This window comes from Natrix helvetica (assembly GCF_964273705.1).
Source record: "Natrix helvetica genome assembly, chromosome: Z".
Taxonomy (NCBI): domain Eukaryota; kingdom Metazoa; phylum Chordata; class Lepidosauria; order Squamata; family Natricidae; genus Natrix; species Natrix helvetica.
This window is the reverse complement of record NC_138554.1, coordinates 106,431,851-106,456,963: the sequence shown is the minus strand read 5'-3', so window position 1 is coordinate 106,456,963 and position 25,113 is coordinate 106,431,851. Positions and strand designations below refer to the sequence as shown.

Here is a 25,113-nt window from a genome sequence, read left to right as displayed (position 1 = left end):
CAGTGGAGTGGACAAAAAACTCTATACTATGGAGCCTGCCTTGGAGGATCTACTGGTCCTACCAACAGTTGACCCTCCCATAGCCGCCCTTACCTCTAATTCCTCCCTACCAGCAGACTTCCTGGAGGGCCTCAAGGCAGAGGATAAGAAGGTAGAGAAGGCGTGCCACAAAACCCATCTTGCGGCCGCCTGGGCCATTAAGGCTTCTTCGTCCGCGTCCTTCAACAGGGCCTCTGTCATCTGGTTGCGTGAGCTGCTGGCCAAGCTTCCAGCGGGGGACGTCCGTCTCTGCCAGGATGTATCCAAAATAATCACGGCCTCACAATACGCCGCCGATGCATCTCTCAACGCCACTAAATTTGCCTCTAGGGCCCTGGCATCCAATGTTACCTCCCACCGCTTGATCTGGCTCAGACATTGGCAGGCGGACCAGAAAAACAAATGGAAATTGGCTTCTGCCCCCTTTAAGGGGTCTAAATTATTTGGTGAAGTTCCCTTCCTCATAGAGTTCAAAGACAAGAGGAAGGTCCTCCCTTCTCTGACCAAAAAACAGGACCGCAAGGCTGCGCCCTATCCCAGGAGGCAGTCCTTTCGGGCCTCCGAGCCTTCCACTTCCGCCGCCTCCTTCTCTTCCCCCAATAGATCCTTCGGACAACAGGGGGACAGAACCCAGGACAGGCCTGCCTTTCGAGACAGGAGCAGACAGCAGTTCGGCTTCCGCAAGTACAATCGTGGTGGGGCCTCCAACAGGCCGTTCCGTAAGTCCAAGTGACTGCCCGAACATAGCGCCCATAGGGGGTCGCCTTCAACTGTTTGTCTCCCATTGGGCTCAGACCACCGAGGACGCCTGGGTCCTCCAGATTGTCAGGGAAGGCCTCTCCCTGGAATTCCTGTCCCTCCCTCCCCAGAACTTCATCCGGTGTCCCACCCCAGCCTGTCCTCAGAAAAGGGAACGTATGGACCAAGAGGTCAAACACCTCCTGGAGATCAGGGCCGTGGAGCCAGTTCCACCAGGCGAGGAGGGGAGGGGGTTCTACTCCATCCTCTTCCTAGTACCCAAGAGCTCGAGGGCGTGGAGGGCCATCTTGGACCTCAAGAACCTCAATAGGCACATCGCCTATCGGAGGTTCAAGATGCAGTCCCTCCAGACCATCTTGGCGGGGATCCTCCAGGGAGACCTCCTCACCTCTATAGATCTAAAGGAGGCATATCTTCACATCCCCATCCGTCCCCAGCACAGGAAGTTCCTGCGCTTCTTCTACGCCGACCGCCACTTCCAGTACAGAGCCCTCCCATTCGGCCTCTCTTCCGCACCCAGGACGTTCACCAAAGTTCTGGCGGTTGTGGCGGCCCAGCTCAGACGCAGGCCCATAAGGCTGCAGTGCTACCTGGGCGACATCCTCATCCAGTCGTCGTCCAGACAGCAGGCCTTACGGGATCTCCAGGTTACCATGAGGTCCCTCAGAAGTCATGGCTTCTCCCTAAACATAGAGAAGAGCCACCTCGTCCCCACCACCAGACTGGTCCACCTGGGGGCAGTAATAGATACCAACGTGTGCAGGGTATTCCTCTCCCAAGACAGGTTGGAAGGCCTAAGGTCCATGACCCACAAGGTGATGCACATGAGGCAAGCTCCAGTGGTCCTTCTGTCGCAGCTGCTGGGGAAGATGATCTCCTGTATCTCCATTGTCCCGTGGGCCCGTCTACATTCCAGGGCACTGCAGTGGCTGCTGTTACCTCATCAGAGGGCCTCCAGGAGCAATTCACCCATGCTGGTTCGCGTCCCACCGAAGGTGAAGAGATCTCTCCATTGGTGGGTGTCTCCGGCAATTCTCAAGGGCCACCTCTTCAAGGAGCCTGAGCGGCTGGTCATCACCACAGATGCCAGCCTCGCCAGCTGGGGGGCCCACATGGGTCACCTGGTAGTACAAGGCAAGTGGTCCCAAGTAGAAGCAAGCTACAGCATCAACCTGCTGGAGTTGCGAGCCGCCCGCCTGCCCCTCCGTCATTTTCGCCAGTCCATCCATCAACGCCATGTGTTCCTGATGACAGACAATGTACCCACCAAGGCGCATATCAACCGCCAGGGCGCACCAGGTCCAGGTCACTAATGAGAGAGGCGGAGATCCTGGGCCGCTGGGCAGAGTCTCACCTGGAGTCCCTCCGCTCCGACCACATCTTGGGAGTGGACAACTCCCAGGCGGACTGGTTGAGCAGGAAAACCATAGATCCCGCGGAGTGGAAACTGGACCTCTTCCACCAGCTGTCCCGCAGATTCGGCTCCCCGGCAGTCGACCTCTTTGCGTCCAAGTACAACGCACAGCTCAAGCGCTTCTACTCCCGGTTCTTCACCCCGGGGGCAGAGGGGACGGATGCCCTGCATTGCAGGTGGCCCTGCGAACTTCTGTATGCCTTCCCCCCTCTGCCCCTCCTTCCACAATTCATCACCAAGGTCATCGCGGAAGGGGCAGAAGTCCTTCTTGTGGCCCCCCACTGGCCCCGCAGGTCGTGGTTCGCCGACCTTGTCCACCTATCGGTGTCCCCTCCGTGGCGCATTCCCCCAGACCAGATCTCCCTCAGCCAGGGGGTCGTTGTCCATCCGGAGCCGCAGTGGCTTCAGTTGGCCGTCTGGCACTTGAGGGGGATCAGCTAAGGGGCGAAGGTCTGTCGGATGAGGTGGTGCACACCATCCAAGCGGCAATACGCCCTTCTACTACAAGAATCTATGATGCGTCCTGGGCTGCCTTCGCCAAATGGTGTGAGGAGCTGCACATCAATCCGACTACCGCTCCTGTGTCCCGGGTCTTGGATTTCCTGCAAGGGGGCCTCGACAAAGGCCTAGCCCCAAACACGCTTCGTCGACAGGTGGCGGCCCTGTCCACCGTCTGGTCAGGTGATCCCCTCTTGCCCCTTGGCAAGGTTCCCAGGGTGCGCCTCTTCCTCAAGGGCGCCTCTAACCTCCGACCGCCCACTGTTCATCGCTACCTTACCTGGCAGCTGTCCGTGGTCTTGCAGGCTCTCACCGCTCCTCCCTTTGAGCCCCTACGTACGGCGTCTCTCCGCCACCTGACGCTCAAGACGCCCTTGTCGCCATTACATCCTTGGGGAAGAAGGCCTTATCATCCACGGTTGGCAGTGGCTTCGGGCCTGCATAGCCTCAGCTTATGAGAGCCAGTCCAGGTCAGTTCCGCGCAGCATCACTGCACACTCCACTCAGAGCGTGGCCACTTCTGCAGCCTGGGCCACCCAGGCCTCGATAGTCGACATTTGCAGAGCGGCTACGTGGTCTTCCCCGTCACGCTTCGTGCGACATTACAAACTGGATGTTTTCACCTCGGCTGAGGCGTCTTTCGGCAGACGAGTGCTCCAGGCAGTTGTGTCACTGACCGAATCCTGGGAACCTTCTTCTGCCCACCCAGATGGACAATAACTTGGGTATGTCCCATTGCTTGGACTCTCCAAGCGGTGCACAGGAAAATTACCATTGGCTTACCTGAAGGGTCCTTTTCTGTGCATCGCGGGAGAGTCCAACCCGCCCTGGATGTTCGATCCGGGATTCGGGTTCTTTGTGTCAACAGGATTTCTTCTTGGATGCTTCACTCCATTCTCATGTTACTGACTTTATCGAAATTCTGGGGAGTGGCTACACAAGGAGGTGTGGTCAAAGGAAAAAAAGTTCCTCAGTCCAAAAGGCAAGCAGACGGAATTAACCCATTGCTTGGACTCTCCCGCGGTGCACCGAAAAGGACCCTTCAGGTAAGCCAATGGTCATTTACATTCGGTTGTTTTGATCAATCCCAGACTACTACTGTGACCTGACTTCAATAGTGCCATTGGCTTAATAAGATCCAATCAAAATTCTAGAATGTTCATCTTCAATTAAGCAGGTTCAAAACCAACAAAATAAGGTTTCTGTTTTAGTTTATTATAAAAAGAACATGCCAGATATTGGGCAGACACAAGTAAGTAATGTGAAGCAGAATCATCACAGTTCCTATTTTTTATTATTATTATTATTATTATTATTATTATTATTATTATTATTATTATTATTATTATTATTATTATTATTATTATTATTATTCATGCTTCTAGACCACCCCCTCTCCCAAAAAGGGACTCGGGGCGGTGTACAGTCCATGCCAAATATATCAAAATACAATAAAAATTGAATATGTACAGTTGGAATGGAGGAGGTTAAAAATGGAATTAAAAGAACTGTACAAAGCAATATATATAAATATGGGATTTTGAACCCCTAAAACACACACAATAAGTTAAAAACAATACCCCTAAAATAACCAGTTAATACATTTGCCAGGAGGGACAGTTGTAATTATGCCATTTCACACTTTGCCACTTTTTCCATTCAGGTGTAAATAGGGAAAGTATCAGTAGAAAGACATCCATTTTAACTTACAGTGAACTCTTAGGCAGTATTTTATGTGCATTACGAACCTCTTGCTTTATTTCATTTTATTTTACTGGAATATTACTTTATATTATAAAATTATTGTCATTTTGTTGCTTAATAACCTTTATATTCTCAATTAAAAAATGGCAAGTGTTCCATGCCCTTTATTATTCACAAAATGGCTTAGGTAAGAGTTATTCATTATCCTGCAATAAATCATTTTTATCGAAGTTGTTATCAAAGTATATATATGTGACTATATATATATATATATATATATATATATATATATATATATATATATATATATATATATATATATATATATATATATATATATATATATATATATATATATAAAATCTGTGTGTGTGTGTGTGTGTGTGTGTATACACACACACATACACACACATATACATGGAGTCTCTTACACATACACATTCACACATAATTTATGTTTTCCCATTTTTCTGAAGTAGAAGATACGGACAAAATAGATTTAAAGTGTCAGTTATAATTCATTGGTTGCAAAGAACTGCTTTATTCTGATACTGTATGGAAAAGGGAAAAAACTATCTAAATCATTTTGGTGGCAAGCTTATAACCAAGATAGCATCAGCATTTTCCTCCTTGGAAAATATATCTGCCATAAATTAAATGAAATCTTCCGTATTAAAATGTCTCTGACAAGTTTAACCCAACCATTGCTGTATGAGGTGGGGGGGGGGGGAGGTTAGTAGCAAAGTATTTCTGTACAGTTTTAAAAGAAAGGATAAATGAAAGTTAAAATAGATTTGTCTTGTGATTTCCACGTGCATGGATACAATAATGTAGCAAATACAGCTAAAATCTGAATTTAAAGAAGGAACTACAATAGATGAAGTACAGATTCCTTTTCTTAATCATGCTGGGCACTATGATAACTTGTCTTACTGCACATGAACTTTCTTAGACCTTGGGTTATCTATTATATATTGTTGGTTTTTTAAATGAAACATATCAGTGTTATAGTCTAGCTCAAACTGTGCTATTGGTCATAGAAATACTGTCTCCTAATCCAGTGTTATAAAGACTGACTCCAGTATGAGAGATAACAGAATAACAGAGTTGGAATCCCTTCCTTGCAGATCTTCTAGGCCAACCCTTTGCTCAAGCAGGAGACTCTATACTGTGTCAGACAAATGGTTGTCCAATCTCTTAAAAACCTGCAGTGTTGGAACACTCACAATTTTTGGAGGCAAATAGTTAGACTGATTAATTGTTCTCACTGTCAGGAAATTTTTCCTTAGTTCTAGGTTGCTTCTCTTTGATTGGTTTCCATCCATTGCTTCTTATCCTGCCTTCAGGTGCTTTGGAGAATAGGTTGACCATCTCCTTTTGTGGCACCCATTAGATATTGGAACATTGCTATCATATCACTCCAATCCTTTTCCTTAAACTAGACATTCCCAATTCCTATAACTGTCTTTATAACTGTTCCTTATATGTTTTAGCCATCTTTGTTGCTCTTTTCTGTACTCTTTCTAAACATCTTTTTTATATTGTGGGGACCAAAACTGGATACAGTATTCTAAGTGTGGTCATACCAAGGCATTATCATTGGTTTTATCCCTGTGCTAATGCAGTCTAGATTACATTAGTTTATTTGGTGGCTGAAGCATACTCCTGGCTCATATTTAAGTGATTATCCACTAGGACTCCAAGATGCCTTTCACAATTACTACTATTAAGCCAGGTACGACTTATATTACACATGTGTTTCTAATCCAATTTTCCCTCCTCCTATTTGCTCCACAACAACAATCCTATGAGATGAGTTGGGCCAAGAGAGAGAGTGACTGGCCCAAAGCCACACAGCCGGCTTTCATGGCTTAATGATCATAATTGGGACCATCAGAACTTAGTTGATAAGTGATACAATTGCTATGTGAAGAATCATGATTGCCACTGTGCTTAATAATTGTACTTTCCTTTGCTTTACAACTCCAAACAGGCAGGTGAAACCAAACATTGGAAAAGGTTTCTGTAACTCAGTTCATGAGAAACCAGGTAAAAAGACACATCTTACAGCTCCTTTGGATTGTTCACCCAACACTGGAACAATAAGCCAGAAGAGAATTAATGTTTGTATTTGCGTTTATTGCAGAGGAAGGACATACAGCACAGTAAGCAAGTACACACTGGGGAATATTATAGAAATATCCATGTAAAGGTAAAAAGTGAAGGTTTATCTGTAAGGTGTCTTAATTCTAGGGCATGATGCTCATTTCTGTTTCTTGGCTGAGGGAGCCAGCATTGTTGCAGTGGCACAATGGTTAGAATGCATTACTGCAGACTACTTCTGCTGACTGCCAGCTGCCTGCAATTTGGCAGTTCAAATCTCACCAGGTTCAGCCTTCTAGGTAAAATGAGGACCCAGATTGTTGGGGGCAATATACTCTGTAAACCACTTAGAGAGCACTGTAAAGTATATAAGTGTTATTGCTATTGTCCAAAGACATTTTCCATGGTCTTACGGTCAGCATGGCTATATGCCAAAGGTACATGGAACATTATTACTTCCCCATCAAAGTTGTACCTATTAATCTATTTGCATTTACATGCTTTCAAACTGCTAGGTAGCAAGAGCTGGGGCAGGAATGGGACTTCACCCCATTATGCAGCACTCAGGTCTCAAACCCAGGTTGTCAGCTTTGCAGCAAGCTCAGCATGTTTAATCACTGAACCACCATGCCCATGTATAAATAATTAATTCAATAGTGTGGCTTTTAGATGAGGAAAAAAGCACACCAGAGACAAAAATAAACAAAATAAATTTACATTGATGGCATTTTCTGATCTTGATATTCAGCTTGCAGAAATTTTATTACCCCACTAGGTAACACGATCAGTGAAATGTTAGAGAAGGGAAATTTGTTGGTTAGTAGAGGTTTATTTCCTTTGTTCTGCAATTTATTAATTTCTTGATTAATTTTTTGCTTGACTTATCAGTCAAGTGCACAGTGCAGATCCTATCTTATCCCTAGGTTGGTGGCTTCCTCTGTGTTATTATTTTCTTGCCATTGTTGCCTGTTGTTGGTTTGAGGTTACTGGATTGATATGGAGATAGGTCCAGTTTGTATGGTGTTTAGTTGATTGCTAGAGAAAAATGAACTGATGTTGCATCATTGGCTGTATTTTTTATAGGCTCATAAGGGTTTGAATACGTATGTGCATATATGCATGTACTTTTTTTAAAGCATTTAAAGCTTTTTTAAATTCATTTATAAATACTGTTGTGTTTACAAGCAATATAGATGTGAATATTATTTCCAAACTTTTAAACATGCAATACTTAAAACACTATGTAGCAATCAGGAAAACAAAAGCATTCATCTCATAATTTGGAAGGCCAGTCAAAAAAAGTTGAATAAAAATAAATTTTCTTCATTCACACACAAGCCACTCTTTTCTCCAATTAGTTATTTACAAAGAGCTGTAAAACATTTTTAAAAAAAAACAGATAACACTTAGAATATTTGCATGTGGGAAGTTAATGAGCCAACAGTAGGATGCTGTTTTTTTTCCAGGAATAGCCTTTACAGTAATAGATTTTGACTTTCCTCAGTATTATATACTAAACGGTCAGGAGAGGAAAGATACACAGTGGATTTTAACATAATTTGGACCCTTCTGCTTGCTCAAAAGCCTACAAAGTTATATTCCCCCAGAATTCAACTTGCCCCAAGAAATAGAGGAATCTTGGGGAATGGATGAATTCCATTCATCCAATAGATAAATATGTTTTATTCTAAAACTTTGACTATTTGTAGTTCAAACTTCAAAATAACATATGTCCTTATGACCATCACATTAATTGTAACATAACAATCCTGACTTACTCATATTTGCATCACTATGGCTTATGTGCTTAAAAACGGCATCATTTAAGCTTTTAAGCAAGAACTGTCTCTTATTTTAGTAGCAATGCATATATCTATATAATGAACAGTAAAAATCCATCAAGATCTACATAGAGAAATTATGAACTTCAAATAAAATATATGAGTCAAGTTGCAATATATACTGAACTTTTTGTGTGTGTTTTTTTGTTAGTGTCAATTTAAGTAATACCCTTTCGTTACATTGATATTTCACAGCAGTCCATAGAGATTGATGAAGCAAGACTTTTGCTTGCTTATAATATTGGATAGATTATAAAGGTATGTGAAAAAAGCTGGCTGCAGTCAAACAAGTCAGTAAACACTTCTGCAGTAAAATAGCATTAGCAATTGAGCACTGTGTTATATGTATCTTTATCAGAATTCTACTTGTTTCCATTTTTTTCTTTATTCAATTTAATTCCTTTGCAACAAAGTACTCTCTTTTGATTTCTTAAAATTCTTTTTTTGCATGTTTATATGTAAGTGAGATACAAAATATTTATTTACAAACATATAAGTAAAATTAAATGTATACATTTAGACATAAAAGTCTGCTACATGAATAAGGTAGATTATGAAATAATATTTATAATAACAAGGTACCATATAGAGCCAAAAGGAGCAAATGGGGTCGCAAGATTCTTAATGGTATAGAGCGGACAGTGGTGATGATTCTAGAGAAATAATATTTATCAAAATTTAGTAATGTGATAGATTATGGTAAACAATATGAAATTTTCAACAGATAAAGTAGAGGTGCTGCTGGACAATAATAAACCAGATATGAATCAGAAGACTTGAATCTGAGTAGTGTATCTATGTATATCTAGGATACTGCCTGTTGATGTTTAACAAAGTGGCAAATTTCAGATTACTTAATTGAGTGTTTGATTGATTGTTTAAAAAAATTATGCTGACTAGGCAGTTATCTTTTGGGCTGTACATGATTATTGTGCTGAAGTTTGATTTTTAAAAAAGTAATTGTAAACCATCAATAGTTGCTTGAGCTGGGTAGCATATGCATTTCAGTAAACAAATAAATGTCACGATGTTGATTTTAATGTTTAAGAGTGTAAAAGAATTAGTGTATGACTTTCTGACAGAATTGCTTTTTCCACTTTAACCCTATCTGCTCTCTAGATGCTCCTAATTAAGGAGAATTATTTATATTCATGTGGAAAAAAGATTTCTCCTGCCTTGTTCCTGAACTAAAGAATTTGATCCATCAGGAATTGTGTTTTATCTCTCATCACCACTTCTGAGAAAGGAGTCCTTAAGGATCTGTCTTTTGTGAGACCTTCTCAATTAATTTGATGGTGATGTTACAATATTTTTATGTATTTTACATATGTTTTGGACAGAGATATTTAAGTTGCACTTAAATTCTTGGCCAAAAAAACCCTCCTTTTTGAATGCTTTACACAGCTGTCCTTCACAGTTATGCTTTTCTATTAGTCACACATGTTTAAAATACTTAAAATACTTGCAATATTGAAATATATTTCATTAGTGAAACTTGTGAATAATATGGATATTAATGCAAAGGCTTTGATACTCTTATAGTACATCTAAATTTAATTATTTAACTATAGGAAAATAGCATTCTCTTCTGAAACCTCGTTTAGACTTTAGTTAATGAAATCTCTCTCTTATAATAAATAACTTGTTTAAGTTTCTTACCTTTATCTACATCTACCCCAAACTATTTATAGCACCAATAAATAACTATGTTCAGCATAATGGCTGCAAACTAGAAACAGCATAGATATCAAGATGTTACTGGTTTCTATTGAAAGTCAAAAAAACACAAACAAAAGCCATTCAATTTCTAATAATAGGAAAGGATTGGAGTCAGACAACAACAAATAAATTAAAATAAAGTAGCTATTTTTGGCAGTGCTCATTTACTGGGTTGCAAGCAGGTCTGGACTAAACCTCTATATCCTTTTCGGTTGGAGTATTTCAACAAAAGCTTTGTCTTCCAAGTTAATCAAAGGTAGGGCTAGGATTGGCTTTTCTGAAAATTTACAATAGCATACACAGAATACTTCAAATTCTCTGGTGTTGAGGATTATACTGCCTCAAAATAGTGCAAAATGTACAAAACCAGCTGTTTTTCTTCTGATAAGCAGTTTTGCCAGGGAATTCCATAAATTCAGTGCCTTGTTTATGAATGTAGCTACTGTCAGTTTTTAGGGGCATGACCTCAAGCAGTTCTTAAGGTGACATGCTGTTCGTGTCTTCCTTTTCGTCCTTTCATTCCTTTGAGAAGTAGGCACATTTTGTATAAGAAACCAATACCAATGTTAAACTATTTGCAAGTCTTTCTTCTATAGAGAGGCCCTTGGGAAGTAGATGTTGTTCTTGATATTTCTATTGTACGATTTTCTGAAAGGCTTTGATAATGAGGCAGGGCAGAAGATAAAATGTAACTACCTGATTAAACTAAAGTATAAATTATACTTCTACAATTACAGGGTTATTGTGTCAAGCATAAATCTTAAGTTTATTAATCACATAATTTGAAATCGCCTTTTTCAAAAAGGCAAGCATTAAGCATGATCAGAAAAGTAGCATTTTACACAAATGGAGTTTCTTTTGTGAACAAGAAGTAAAATTCTGATTTTGATAATACAACATTTAAAGAAAAATCTCAATGCATAGAGACTGATTCTCTTACATACAGTCTGAAATTCAGTGATCCTTGCAGAGATGAAGTCTCAGACAAGATCCCCATTCAGAGATCAGGAAAAATATGGAAAATACCAAGGAGGTTGATATTGTTTAAAATATATAATACGTATCATTATATGTGGTTTCTTTTATTAAGTGCACAATTTATTTTAAAAAAAATCATTGCAATTAAAGTTTCTGACTTCAACATAGCTGCAGATTGACATGATTTCATTCATTAAAATAATTAAAAAATGAGGAAAAGAGTTAAGTTTCACATACTAATCATCAATAATCTTGAATAGATTTAAAATGAAGACAAAGCAGCCACATTGGGGAAAAAAGCATTACTGAAAATTATTTCCCTTCCTATTCTATTCATTTATTTATCAAATTTTTATGCTACCTTAATCACAAGATTTGGCAGCTAGCAGGGTATAAAAATACAGTTAATATGATTAGACTGAATCCAGAAAAAATGTGTGTATTGCGACCAAAAACCTTGTGGAAAATCTCTTCAGCTTTTTCTAGAAGGCAGACAATGTCAGAGACAAAGGAATCTCCAATGATTCCAGGAGTCTGGCCTCATTAGAGGAAGAGGGACGTAGAGAAAGCATCTCTGTATTTTTGAGTCACTGAGTTCCCCAAAAAGGGGGACAATTAGGTGCTACTCCCAGAATGAACCAAGTAATTACATCAACTCAGCGGGTGGATATGGTCTGTGATAACCTAATGGCAAGCCATAAACAGTTTTATAGGATGGTGTTTTTGTTTTTTAATGTTAAAGTCAGTGTTGGCTCCTGATAACTGCCTAGACAACTGCCTGCAGTTTTCTTGGCAAGATTTCAAAAGTGGCTTACTCTCGCCTGTTTCCTAGAGCTAAGAGAATGATTAGACCAAGGATACCCAACTGGTTTAGTGCCTAAGACAAACTAGAACTCACAGTCTCCTGGTTTCTAGCCTGATGCCTTAACCCACAGGTACCAAACTTGCCACGTCATGTTGCCATCATGTGATGTTTCGTGATGTTTTTCCTATTTGTGGAGCTGGGGTGGGGTGGCCTGCACATGAAGCATCCGGCTCATATAGCTTAATTCCAGTGCTTTAAACTTTTAAGTTGAATTCAGAAGCTGATAGGAAACCAATGTTCATAAGGGAAATGTCATTTGTGCCTCATAGTCGACTCCTATGATCAGATCCCCTTGCCCCAAGTAAGGCAGCAGCATCTGGCCTTTCAGCAGGAGTTGGATATTCATTTATTTTGATCTATCTTGATTAACTTGAGTAAATGAATGGGAATCCCAGAATACTTTGCTAGAAAGTAGAATAAAGCAACAACAAAACCATTTCATGTGAACACAATTGAAAAACCACCATCATATTGCTATGTGGACACACTGACTAAGATTGGAATGCATTAGTTATTATATTATTGTATATTTGTAATTTTATTTATGTTGGAATTTTATTACCTTACCATCATTAATATTATATTTAATTATTTAATCATTAAATATATATGCTGCTCCTCTTCCTATCAAATGACTCTGGGTAACTATATATTTTTGAGAGCTCACTAAAGATTTGTTAACGTACAGATTTGATAAATAAATACATAAAAATAAATTCAAGAACATCATTATTTTGATGCATTAAGATTTGCCATCAGTTTGCTCTCAGATTCATTAGGATTATTTCATTAAATGTACTTTTTACTGAAATCTCCAAATTTAAACTCAATTTAAAAGGTAATCCTTTGCCTACTCCTTGAACAAAGAAGTTTCAGTGTAAACATCCCTAAGATAGATAGCAACCAACCTATGGTCACTGGAGCTTCTGGAATGCCCCGAAGTGTGGAAAATTAAAATATTAGCTTGTAATGTTGCATAAGGGAGTGAGCAATAAACAGATAGCCAAGTGAGATAACCAAACAAGTGAGCAAGATGTCAGGTTGCTTCAACTTTTAATGGGTATTTTTTAATACAAGGTTATGGTTTCAGTATTAGTTTTTTTTTTTTACAGTTGCGATATTTTTCTTAAACTGCCCTTTAAATTGGTAGATTTTTAAATAAATTTAGTTGTGTATACTTTATGTGTGGGTATCTTTTTAATATAAAGGCATATTTGAATCCATGTGTATACTTGATTCTGCTTCAGTATTAGCATTCAGTCTTTGCAATTCCTTTGTATGCTTCCAGATTCATGGATCTGCTAAGAATCCCCTAGTTGTTATAAATTTTTTGTACAGCTTTAACCTTTATCTCATTATATATGAGGTTTCTTGCTGGCACTACCATCCCCGTTTTCATTTCTTTTTCCTGTAAATTTAATGAAGCATTTATGGTAAGTTCATTTCAGTAGCAATCATTGCCTTCCAAAGTGGGAATTCAGTGTAGAATCATATATTAATTTCTCTTTATAGTAAATGAAATAAAAATTCCAAATATGCAATTCCAGGAAATTGAATTGTGTTCCTCTATTGCTTATTCAGTGCATTGGAAAAACAATTAAAATGGACAAAATAGAATAGGGAGAGAAGTGGTTACTAAGTGTAGCAAGTAACTCAGATTTTGAATTTTACTTAATGATCTGAACATTTATTGCTATAAAATAAATTCACCATTTGAAGATTATAGTACCGTGTTTCCCCGAAAATACAACCTGTCCCGAAACTAAACCCATGCCACATTTTTCGCGTGGGCAAAAATATAAGCCCACCCCCGAAAATAAACCCCCCCTCCAGCCAGGCAGAGCACCGCTCACTGACCTAGCGTTATTCCGAAAGCGCCAAGTCGCAGGAGCGGGGGGGGGGAGCGCTCACGTTGCTTGCTGCCTTCGGGATACCGCTAGGTTGGGGAGTGGCATTCTGCCTGGCCGAAGGGGAGAGTTGCCGGGCGGCTGCTCCCTTGTGAACTGGCTCCCGAAGAGCCGGGCACAGCCTCAGGGGCGAAGCAGCCATGAGGTAATCATGCCCACGAGCAGCCGCCCGGCAAATCCCCTCCCCAGCCGGAAAGAGCACCACCCACCGACCCAGGGGGCAATCCCCAAGGTGCCAAGCCATGTGGCGCTCTGCCCGCTTCCCAGCTCCTGCGGCTTTGCACATTCGGGATACCCCCTAGGTCAGTGCATGGAGCTCTGCCCGGCTGGAGAAGGGGGTTGCGCGAGCGCCTGTTCCGCTCGCAGCTACACCAAGCCCTTGCCAGGCTTTCCCAGGCCACCGCCGCAGGCTGCTGCTGCCCGCCGCCGCCCCGCTCCGCTCCGCGCAACTTCAAAACTCGGGGCCGAGTCTTTCAGCATCGGCTGCTCTAGGAGTGCTCTCTATGGTGGGCTGGCTGCCGGTCAGGGAGTCTTCCAGCAGCCGGCCCACCATAGAGAGCACTCCTAGAGCGGCCGATGCTGAAAGACTCGGCTCCGAGTTTTGAAGTTGCGCGGAGCGGGGCGGCGGCGGCGGCGGGCAGCAGCAGCCAGCGGCGGTGGCCTGGGAGAGCCTGGCAAGGGCTTAGTGAAGCTGCGAGCGGAACAGGCACTCGAGCAACCCCCTTCTCCAGCCGGGCAGAGCTCCATGCACTGACCTAGGGGGTATCCCGAATGTGCCAAGCCGCAGGAGCTGGGGGATGGGCAGAGCGCCACATGGCTTGGCACCTTAGGGATTACCCCCTAGGTCCGTGAATGGCGCTCTTCCCGGCTGGAGAGGGGATTTGCCAGGCGGCTGCTCGTGGGCATGATTACCTCATGGCTGCTTCGCCCCTGAGGCTGTGCCCGGCTCTTCGGGAGCCAGTTCACAAGGGAGCAGCCGCCCGGCAGCCCCAAAACAATAAGCCCTCCCTGATAATAAACCCAAGGGCATATTTCGTGGGGCAAAAGAAAATAAGCCCCTGGCGTATTTTCGGGGAAACACGGTAGAAATGTAAAACATTAACATTTTAATTAATTTAGGATAGAAACATTCATTTTACATATTTTACCCTTTTTTCAATATAGCCAAGATTTTTAATAGCTGAGATGAATTCTCTTTGCATTATTTTTGTCATTTGCATTTGCTGATTCAGTACAGTGCTGTTGAATGCTGTTTTTAATAGATGCCGGAGGTGTGCAAATATGACAATGCGTTATAAAATGCTGGCATCAAGAATCAAAATGTGATACATCAGGCATGTATCTATATTAATATTGATATCAGTATCAATATGTAGATGGTTATATAAATCTATCATTCAAAGCAATTAAATATGGGTATGGGCAAATCTAAAAATGTATCTGAATAGGATTCAATATAATAGAAGCAGTGATGCCTGTCATGAACCATTCTTTTAATTTCCCACACTTTCTATAACTAATGCCATTTCAGGGAATTCCAGAAGCTCTAATGACCATAGGTTGGTTTCCTCATTGCTACAAGGGAAATTGTCAATTCAGCATAAGAAAGCTATGGAGACTTGCAGCTTTTCCAAATTAGGCTGATGGAAATCTTTCTGAGGAAAAAAAAAAGTTCACTGAGATGATAATCATAGTCTGATTTAGCTGCCAGCTTCACTCTCCACAAAAAAACAGGGTGTCCCCCACTTATGCCACAAACCCATGATGGCGAACCTATGGCATGTATGCCACAGGTGTCAAGCAGAGCCATATTTGCCGGCACGCCAGCCATCAGCTCTGACACGTGCATGATTTTTGGCCTTCTGGATGGGTGGGGGAGGCCATTTTCACCCTCCCCAGGCTTTAGGAAAGCCTCTGGATCCTGGGGAGGATGAAAAACAGGCCCCACGGGCCAACTAGAAGTTCAGAAATGATCCGTTTCCGCCTTCCAGAGTGCTGCTGAAAGAGGCTGTTTTGCCCTCCCCAGGCATCAGAAAAGCCTCCAGAGCCTGGGGAGGACAAAAACTCCCCCCTCACATGCACATGCATAGGTGGGTGGGGTGCATTCCATTGTGGGTCTGGGCACGCATGCACGCACGATAGCATGACTGCGCCCTATTTTGGCATGCCTTTACAAAAAGGTTTGCCATCACTGCCATAGACAATGAATGAACAAATGATTAGTGATGCATGCTCCAAAGAGGTAAATCATAACTAGGAGCAATAAGAGAAAGTATCAAAAATATTAATTCACTGTGAATAATATGGAAGATATTAATACACCATTTTTCAGAATTCCAAGCCACCCACCTCACCCTGACCTGTTTCATGTGCCTACATTATGTGAAGATTTATGGTCATTTCATCTCCAAGGTTTGAAGGTTAATTCAAGGTTACTCCATGTTAAACTAGGAATAACAAATAGCAGATGTGGTTCCCTGGTAAAATACTACCTCCATGTTTCTTCATACTTTTTTTTTTCTAATAATTTTTTTCTTTTTAATTTTCAAAACAAACACAACACATAAAATCTTCATTCTTTACATAGTGTAGAAAGTGTATCAATTGGTTACAAAAGGCTTTCGTGCATTTCTTCCACAGTCATCAAGCATAATTCATATTAACTCAAATATTTTAACTCAGATATTTATACACGTTACCATCATCATACCTCCATTTTCATTTGACTATAATTGTTTAAATGTCCTTCATCATAGAATATACCAAGATTTAATACATAACCACATACTGGCATTTCCTTTACTATTTCTAAAATCTTCCAATAACACTGAATCCTTATGTCTATTCTAGCTAAACATGCATAATATTTAATAACAAAATTTTTGAATCCTCCTTTCCAAATCACTGTTTACAATTTACATCCAGTTTCCTTATGTTGTACACATACATACATACATACATACATACATACATACATACATACATACATACATACATACATATTGTTATCATTATCCCTCCTTTATTTGGCTATATCCTGTATCATAACATTTTCCCCCTAATAATCAAGACTTAACTGTATCTAACTTAGTTGTTTTTTATTAACCTTTATATATAATCCAAAAGGATTTCTAATCTTCCTTTCATGGGGACCCTTCAATATTCATATCCAATTATTACTTATCATAACACTACACATTGTATACATCATTATCATTATCAATTATTTATTTAACTATATCTATTGTCACTAAATTTCACTAAGTTTAACTAATTTTAAATTATACTCTTCCATCTATCAACCTGTATCTTTCCAGTAGCAAAGCAGTCTCATATCTTCTACCATTTGTGGTGTCAGTCCTCTAATCATCTCCTTAATCAAATTTGTAAGGACTCCTCTTAGCAACTCCTTATTATAAAATCTCTCATGTAATTTCGATGCCCTTCTTCTGTTTCCTTAATCAGCTTATCTTTGATTGTCGGTAGTGTTATCAATGATGTTGCTAATAAAATTTCTCTATTTAAATCCATAAATTCTTTTGTTTCTTCTTCTTCTGTGTCTTGCCATCTGGGGGTAGCATTCCCCTCCATTTAATTCCTCTTTCAGTATTCTACTCTTTCCATTTTCAGAGACAAACCAATCACCATGAATATCAGCAAATTTAATTTCTTTATAGTCATTTTCCTCTTCGATTTTTAGGATTCTAACCACCACTTTTTCCACTTGATAAACACCTCCAACATCTTCATCATATTTTACTGTTAGATGCTCTAAGTCTTCCAACTTCTTCTCTAGCCTCTCAAATGTGTTTGATAATTTCTGTGTTGCTGAGAATATCTTTTGCAGACTTAAAGTTTCTTTCTGCTGTTGAAATTGTGCCATTATCTCCAGCTAACAAACACTGGTATTCCAGCTTGGAAGGTTTTAACAAGATTAAGCATAGATTCACAATAAAGTTTTATTTTCACTTTTCTCTGGTTAAAGATATTCTTCAAAGGGACATCTGTATGCTTTTCTTCTTATCACTCTCTATAAACAAGCAGTGAGACCTTGGAGTGCCAAGCCAGGATAATCAGTGAGAAAAGTAAGAATGTTTCGTTTCCAATACACAACCCTCCAGCCTCCGAGTAGCAGTGTTATTATTGCAATTTTCTTTGTTTCTTTTTGTATCTTTTTTGTATTTCAAGTTAAAAAAAGTCTGATTCTTGAATGAGTTAGAAGAACATCCACAATAATGAAAGAGGAGAATTTTAATCCATAGGTTACAAAGAATAATAAAAGAAAAAAATTAGAAGAAGAAAACTTAATCCATTTGTTTTAAAAGGCTTGCATAAATTCCATCCATGAACATAGCATTTAAAAAGTAAGATAACCCACTGTCCAAAACCATTCCAAACTTAATTCCGCCACTTATTTCTTCTGTTCTTCAATTTAAATTAATTTTAAATTTTTATAGGCAGTCTCTTTTAAAACTGTAAAAATTCCTCACCAGCTGGAAACACTTTCTCTTTCCGTATTTTGGAGCCGCCCCGACTTCATCAGCCTAATGACTGGATTTTTTGTCACCAGCTTGAAGAACTTTTCTTGGATCAATCAGGGACTTTGTGATGTCCCCGAGATCAGCAAGACGTATTCTTCCTATTCACCATCTCTGTGGGACAGTTTAGGTCCGATTGGACCACCCAGCGGCAAATGTATCAGCTGCGGTCTCGGAGCATCAAGACCGCATGTCCGTATCGTCGCAACGTTGGCTCCTCCTCCTCCGTGTTTCTTCATACTTTTGAAATACAAATAGTCTTTGACTTACAACCATAATTGAGCACAAAATTTATGTTGTTAAGTGAAACATTTGTTAAGTGAGTTTTGCCCAATTTTGTGACCTTTCTTGCCTCAGTTGTTAAGTGAATCACTGCAGTTGATAAGTTAGTATCATATGACCTTGAGATACAGCAATGGTCATAAATATGAACCAGTTGTCAGACATCTGAATTTTGATCACATGATCATGTGGATGCTACAAAGGTTGTAACTGAAAAACTGTCATAAGTCAATTTTTTCAGTGCTGTTGTAACTTTGAATAGTCACTAAAAGAACTGTTATGAGTCAAGGACTACCTGTATATCACTTATCCCATTTTATTATACTGAATGGACAAGACTGGTTGCTATAACACTGTCCAGAAAACCAACATTACATGGATTTTGTCTTAACCAAAACTGGTAAATGTAACTTGATGCAACTTCCTCCTCTTCAAATACACTGAATAAAAATTCAGTTGGAAAGGGCTCTTAGAAACTATTCAGCTACTGCCATTAAGTCTTTTAAAATTTCCCTATCTAGTATCTGCAGAAGTGAGCATTTCCCCCCAAATCCCCACTCAAAAAAGTCAGCTTCATTTCTTTAGTAAAGATTTGGCTGTGATCCTAGGGCAGAACTGCTGACCAGCTGAAAGTCACAACTGTTGTGGCGGTCAGCCAGAAGGGCCACTCTGTGGAGAGGCTGCTTCCTAATCAGAAGAGAGAAGCGAAGAAACAGATGGGAGACTTGGGGATCTGGCATAAACTCATAACACTGTAGTGAGCATAAATGAAAACTGGCTGTGAAGAGTCTGCAGTGGTACACATATCTATTTGATCAGAATTAGAACAAGTAAATGAAATATGCAGAAACTGGCAGACCTGTTTTTTTTTAATCCTTGAAGTTATCATATCAATACAAATTAAAGGAGTTTGTTTTGAGATAAACATGCAGGTGTTTATAAACCCTAAAAGATTTTTTGATGTTTTTAATGTTGCTGAAATCCCAATGAAGTCCTGCATTGCCATCTAGAGCAATGTGCCTGCATTGCGTAATTGCAATGCTTCCTTTTGCAATTTCAGACTGGCAATTTCCTTCTTGAACAAAATGGGGCTGTGTGGCCGTAATCCATTAATTAAGGTCAGTAGTTAGTGACATTAAAAGGTTATTTCACTCCTAGTTTCAACTTTTAAAATTGTCAGACATGAAAAGCGAATTGTCGTTAAGAAATTGGTTGGTTTTATTTGACAGTGAGAAATAACAGATGCATGTTAAAAGACAAAATTGTCAGTTTTTCCATGGCCCCAGAGGGTGCATTCTCTTGATGGCTGGTTCAGAATATTTCAAGAAGTAAATGTCAAACTTGTCAAGTCTGTCACTATGAAAATGATCCATGTTGCAAGGGTCTCCTTTCCTTGGGAAACAAACAGCTGCTTTATCACTAAATAGATGCAGTGACAGGAGCCTGCCATGTATCATAGGAAATTGATATTTGCTTGTAATATCCAGTACTAAAGAAGTGTTTCAGTCCTATCTGCATTCTCATCCTCAGCTTCATTATAGGGTTAGTCCATAACGCATTCCAAAGGAAGAAGACAGGGGAAAGCCCCCTTATGCACTAGAAAGTTCATTGTACTTTCCATGTTGATTTAACTGGTGGGGCTGATTTAGCTCAGAGGCTGTTGCCCTTTGAATACATTTTTTTCTTCAAGCTCAGCACCTTATTTTTAGGCAGGTAGAAAATCCTCCATCAGGAAAAGAGAACGACAAAAAAGCAAGAATAGAGAATCTTTCCTTTCTGGAAAATAAATTCATTTAAGCTCTTCAATAAGAGTTGACAATCATATCTATGGTTTCATAGTTACTGAAATACATTGCAACCTTCAGCACTGGTGGTATTAAATGTACCTTGTGCAACAATGCACATAGCAATTGACATCCATTTCTTTTGCTTTGTTTTTGAATTATAAAAGTGAAGGCAATCTTGATTTTTTTTATTCTTACTTTCATATCTGATGTTTTTAATAAAAAGGAAAATAAAATGGAAAAAGCCCAACATCCCTCCCCCCTTTCACTTCACCTGCACAATTTTTGTATTTAATGTTGCATTTTACATTTTACATTTAAAATTAGAATCATATTTTAAATATTTCAACATTTTTGGTTTTTATTCCTCCAATGCACCCAAACATTGATACCTGTTCTTTTAGTTTAGTATTTCATATCTCCCTTTACCTTGGCAGCAGCTCTTCCTCAAGGTGTTCCTTTGTTGTTGCTGTTGTTATTGTTATTGCAAGGACAGCACATTTTCTAAATCTCTAAAGCAGAATGTTTTTTGTATGACAATTTGGAGAATCTCATCCCATTGCAACACAGCCAACATCCAGCATTTGAATTCATGCACTGTTTTGTTTATTTTATTATTTTGTTTTAATGTGAGAAATGTTTGCTGAAGAAAGAACTACAACAGGTACCAACTGGGTATTTCTTCTGACATTATTGATGACAAATGATAGAAATATCCCTCCCAGGTTTTCTGCTATGCTGTGACTCTTAAATTACATTTGGGACTTCTTTATAAAATAATCCTTGGAACCTGATTGTTCCCTGATGTCTAGTTGCAGCATGACAGAAACCATACTGCCATATACTTTTTAAAACACCAGCAGCCACACTATTATCCTGCACAATATTGCTTGTTTTATATAATGACTTTATTTTAATCATTAGAATTTTGTTTTTGCTTTTTTTTAAATCCTGGGAGACCTACTCTTTTGAGTTTTTAAATTTGTTTTAAAAAATGATAATAGCTTGCAAGGCTGTGAATTCATATCTCTTATGTAATGCAGAAACTTCTTGTGAAAGTTTTACTTCTAACTAGTGGAATTAAATTGCCACTTTTTCTTCTTCTGTTTTTGAGAGATGAAAATACATGTCCTTTTACATGTCCACTATATTTCATTATCTTTAATTTCCAGCTTCACATACTTATAAAATCAGTTATTGAGTTCTATCAGAGTATATCGATGCACTTGATGAAAGGAAGAAAAATAGAGAAAATTACATATTTGTTTAAAAACGCCAGTGTCAAAAAAAAATCAGGAGTCCAGTAGCACCTTTTCTGACCAACCAATTTTATTAAAAGACATCAGCTTTTGTGAGCTAAAGTACAATTTATCAGAAACATAAGAGCCAGGGTATAGTTGAAGAGGTGGTCTTTTCAAACATTAGGAAGCAGTTGATTTGCTGACTTCCATAGCTACATTGGTGATTTCTTGTTAATGAGTTTGATGGAAAGGTTCTGGAAGCATTTAGTTGTTTCCTTTCAGTTATCCAACCTTATTTTCCTTTTAAGGCATGATACTTACTGTATATTTCTACTCCTATCTATGTAGCTAAAATTACTTGATTTTACTTTTACTGCTTACCTAGCATAATAACAACATTTATTATTCTTGAACCAGGACAGTCTGTGACATATGTCTTATGCTGATTTACACAAAAAGGCAAATTATAGGTATGCTTTATTACACATATTTTTACAATTGGGTTCTTACTAGCATTATGAATTGATTGATGATGTATGATCTATATATAGAATTCTCTTTTAGTTCCTGGAGAGATAATTGTCTGACATTTTGTTCTTCAAAACTACGTCTTGTCACCTCCTATAAAGAATGAAATTTGTCTTCTTTAAAATGGAAAGTTGAAAGCGAATGTTTACATCCATCTGTTTGATTCAGGTTGATCTTCCTTTTTCCTTTTTCTCTTTTTTGTTCTTCCTATTGCTCTCTTCAAGTTTTGTCAGCGCAGAGATACAAGCTATTTCACTTTAGAAACATTCAATTTCATTTTGCATTATTTTTATAGGTTTATTTTTAAAATGTGTGTGTCAAATTCTATATATTTTTCTGTCTGAAGGAAATGTGAAGTGATATATTTTGATTCTATAATCAAAGAGTTACCATCATCTTTGTGAAACATTTTTAGATTCATGAACATAGTTGCATAGTGTCTTTTTTAATTCTATATATCTTCAAAGGATTAGCTACATATTGGTTCTGTTTTGAACACTTAGATGATTTACAGATAATACTTTTAATTATTTCAGAAATAGCATGCATAGTTTTTTCTCCTGCAGGCTTTATTCCTTTTTAATATGTTTTCTTTTATATTAAAACATGCATTTTCATTACGGCATTGGCATAGTATTTTTAAATGTTTGCATTTCAGCATGTGGTATTTTTGTTTGGATGACGTATTAATGGTTGTTTTTATAAAATTTATGTCCGAGTCCTTTGCAAGTGTAGTAATGTGTGTGGGGTATGTGTGTGTTTTGTGTGTACTTTACAGATCTATCCAAGCATTTATGTTTGCTTATCTATTTTGTGTTTGTGTATATTTGTGTGCTTATTCTAAATAATTAAATGAATACAAGTTTAAAAGCAAGAAATCTTGATTGATTTTTGATATATGCTACAGAAATAAGTATAGCTTTTAATAATATTATCTGGGATAATTTATTTTCTTTTTCAAAAGGACTTACAAAATCATAATTTCATAATAATATCTATGTTCTTTAAAATTGCAGTTTGTCTGGAATTTGCTCAGGTTCTCAAAAGATTTATTACGTATATATACTTTTAAGTTAATGCTGCTAGGTAGTGTCAGAAAGTTTACAGATAAAATGTGAAAACTATAAAAATAACTTTTCCCATTCAATCTACCAAGATCTCTTTGCCTATTAATCCAGCTAATGACATTAGAAAAGCATGTTTGCATAAATAGTAGGAAATCATGTTGTAATGTTAAAAAGTGAGAATAGCACTACTTATGAATAGACAAGATAAAAAATTAAATAATAACAGTTGTCTATGCATTTCATTTCCAAATATTGAAATAGAAATTTAATGTAGTGAATTAGTTACCCAAATAAAGTAAATTAGAACTGCTAAAAAGGTAAATCTGGACAAATATTTGGGAAATTCCAAAAAAGTTGTGAAATTTCAATAAACACTGTATGTTTTATACCAGTTCTGTGATATAGCTATTCTTGATTCAACCTTAAGTGGAGATGCAATCCATAAATATAATGTGTCTTAATTCCAGTCATAATGGACTTTGAATTCTTTTCTATTATTTTGTAGGAAATAAGAAAAATCTCTTTTCCAAAGTAGGTGATAAAATTACTACTCTTTCCAGAGGAAGTGCTTATTTTAAATGTTTCAAATATTACCTGTTATATTATATTGGAGCCTGTAAATATTATAGTAAAAGCTTGATTTAACATTTTGTAGAAAAGGTCCCCATTACTGCCAAATACATTATTAGCCCGTATTTGCATCTTTTCTCTAATTACATATTATTAAAGTGATATAAATTGCGTAGTTTGTTCTATCATATCATAAGACAAATAATGTATAAATTGATGCAAATTACATTCCAGTCATAGTATTGTGATAGAAACTGACAGAAATTATTTTTGTTTCAGATTCTTTTAGGCACAACAGACTACAAAATCCAAACTTTTGTGTGCCAAAAGTCTAGTAAATGGAGGAATAAATGTACTCAGTAATATTTAATGTAATACCATTTGTTGATCTTGCATATTCTGTGATTCTTTCATGGCAAAGCACATTGTCTAGATGGCCCATGTCAACAAAACATACTGTTTTTAAATCACATTGTAGTTCCTCACATTTTTTCTTATGTAAAGATCTTTTAATTTACCATTTAGTCAAATCATATAAACTCTTTTGATACAAGAATACATTGGAAAAACTACAGCAGTTCCTTACATGTCATATAGAACAAGGATCTGGCGTCTCTGCCTTCTTGTTAAAGCACTCTGCTTTGCGAAAATAAAGACATACGGTATATAGGTACCAGTGATCAGGTATCCTTACTTTCAAAGAAGTCCTCAAGATCCTGATGTCTTTTAAGTTGAATCTATGTTAGAATGCATCAAGAAAAATACATGACTAGGACTAATTAGCACTTCTTTTTTGAGAAAATGCACTTCACTTAATCTAACTATGCATTCAAATATAGAAATACAAAACCAGAAAATAATAGAAGAAAATACCTTCCATAGCAATAATTACCAATAGACTTAAAATTAGGTTTATAGATATCAGAGAGAAATTCAATCTCATTCCAAGTCTTTGACAGAAAAAGACACTTTTTAAAAAATCAAGATCATCTGAATTAATGCTTTTCCTGAAAGATTTTTGCTTATGGTTTTAACTAAACATTCATAAATATGTCTTTCATTGTATTACTAGTTTGGCAGTAAATGCAATACTTTAAGTGAACCAACTGATCCTACACATTAAATCTTGTTTATGTAGGTTCCTTTATGATAGGGAGTTTTATTGAATGTAATATAAAGCAAATACATTAAACACATTAAAATATATAAATGCAAACACATTAAATATGTCTTAACTTCATTCTGTTCAGCATCATTCCTTTATAATTAGCTTAAA

The 25,113-nt window shown here is 38.3% G+C and overlaps 1 protein-coding gene across 9 annotated transcripts in view; it reads left to right on the top strand.

The window, feature by feature from the left end:
* PHF14 (PHD finger protein 14) overlaps window positions 1-25,113 on the top strand; it is a 152,962-nt gene that overhangs the window by 119,921 nt on the left and 7,928 nt on the right. Inside the window, exon 19 of one of the 9 annotated variants that reach the window (XM_081971462.1) lies at window positions 6,408-6,463. The exons of 6 other annotated variants lie outside the window; for them this stretch is intronic. In XM_081971462.1, the coding sequence (XP_081827588.1) occupies window positions 6,408-6,443 (36 nt within the window). In that variant the 3' untranslated portion in view covers window positions 6,444-6,463. Of the gene's footprint in view, window positions 1-6,407; window positions 6,464-19,707; window positions 19,812-22,089; window positions 22,136-25,113 lie in introns of those variants that run through there. 2 more of the 9 variants (XM_081971463.1, XM_081971460.1) reach the window with 2 other exon arrangements.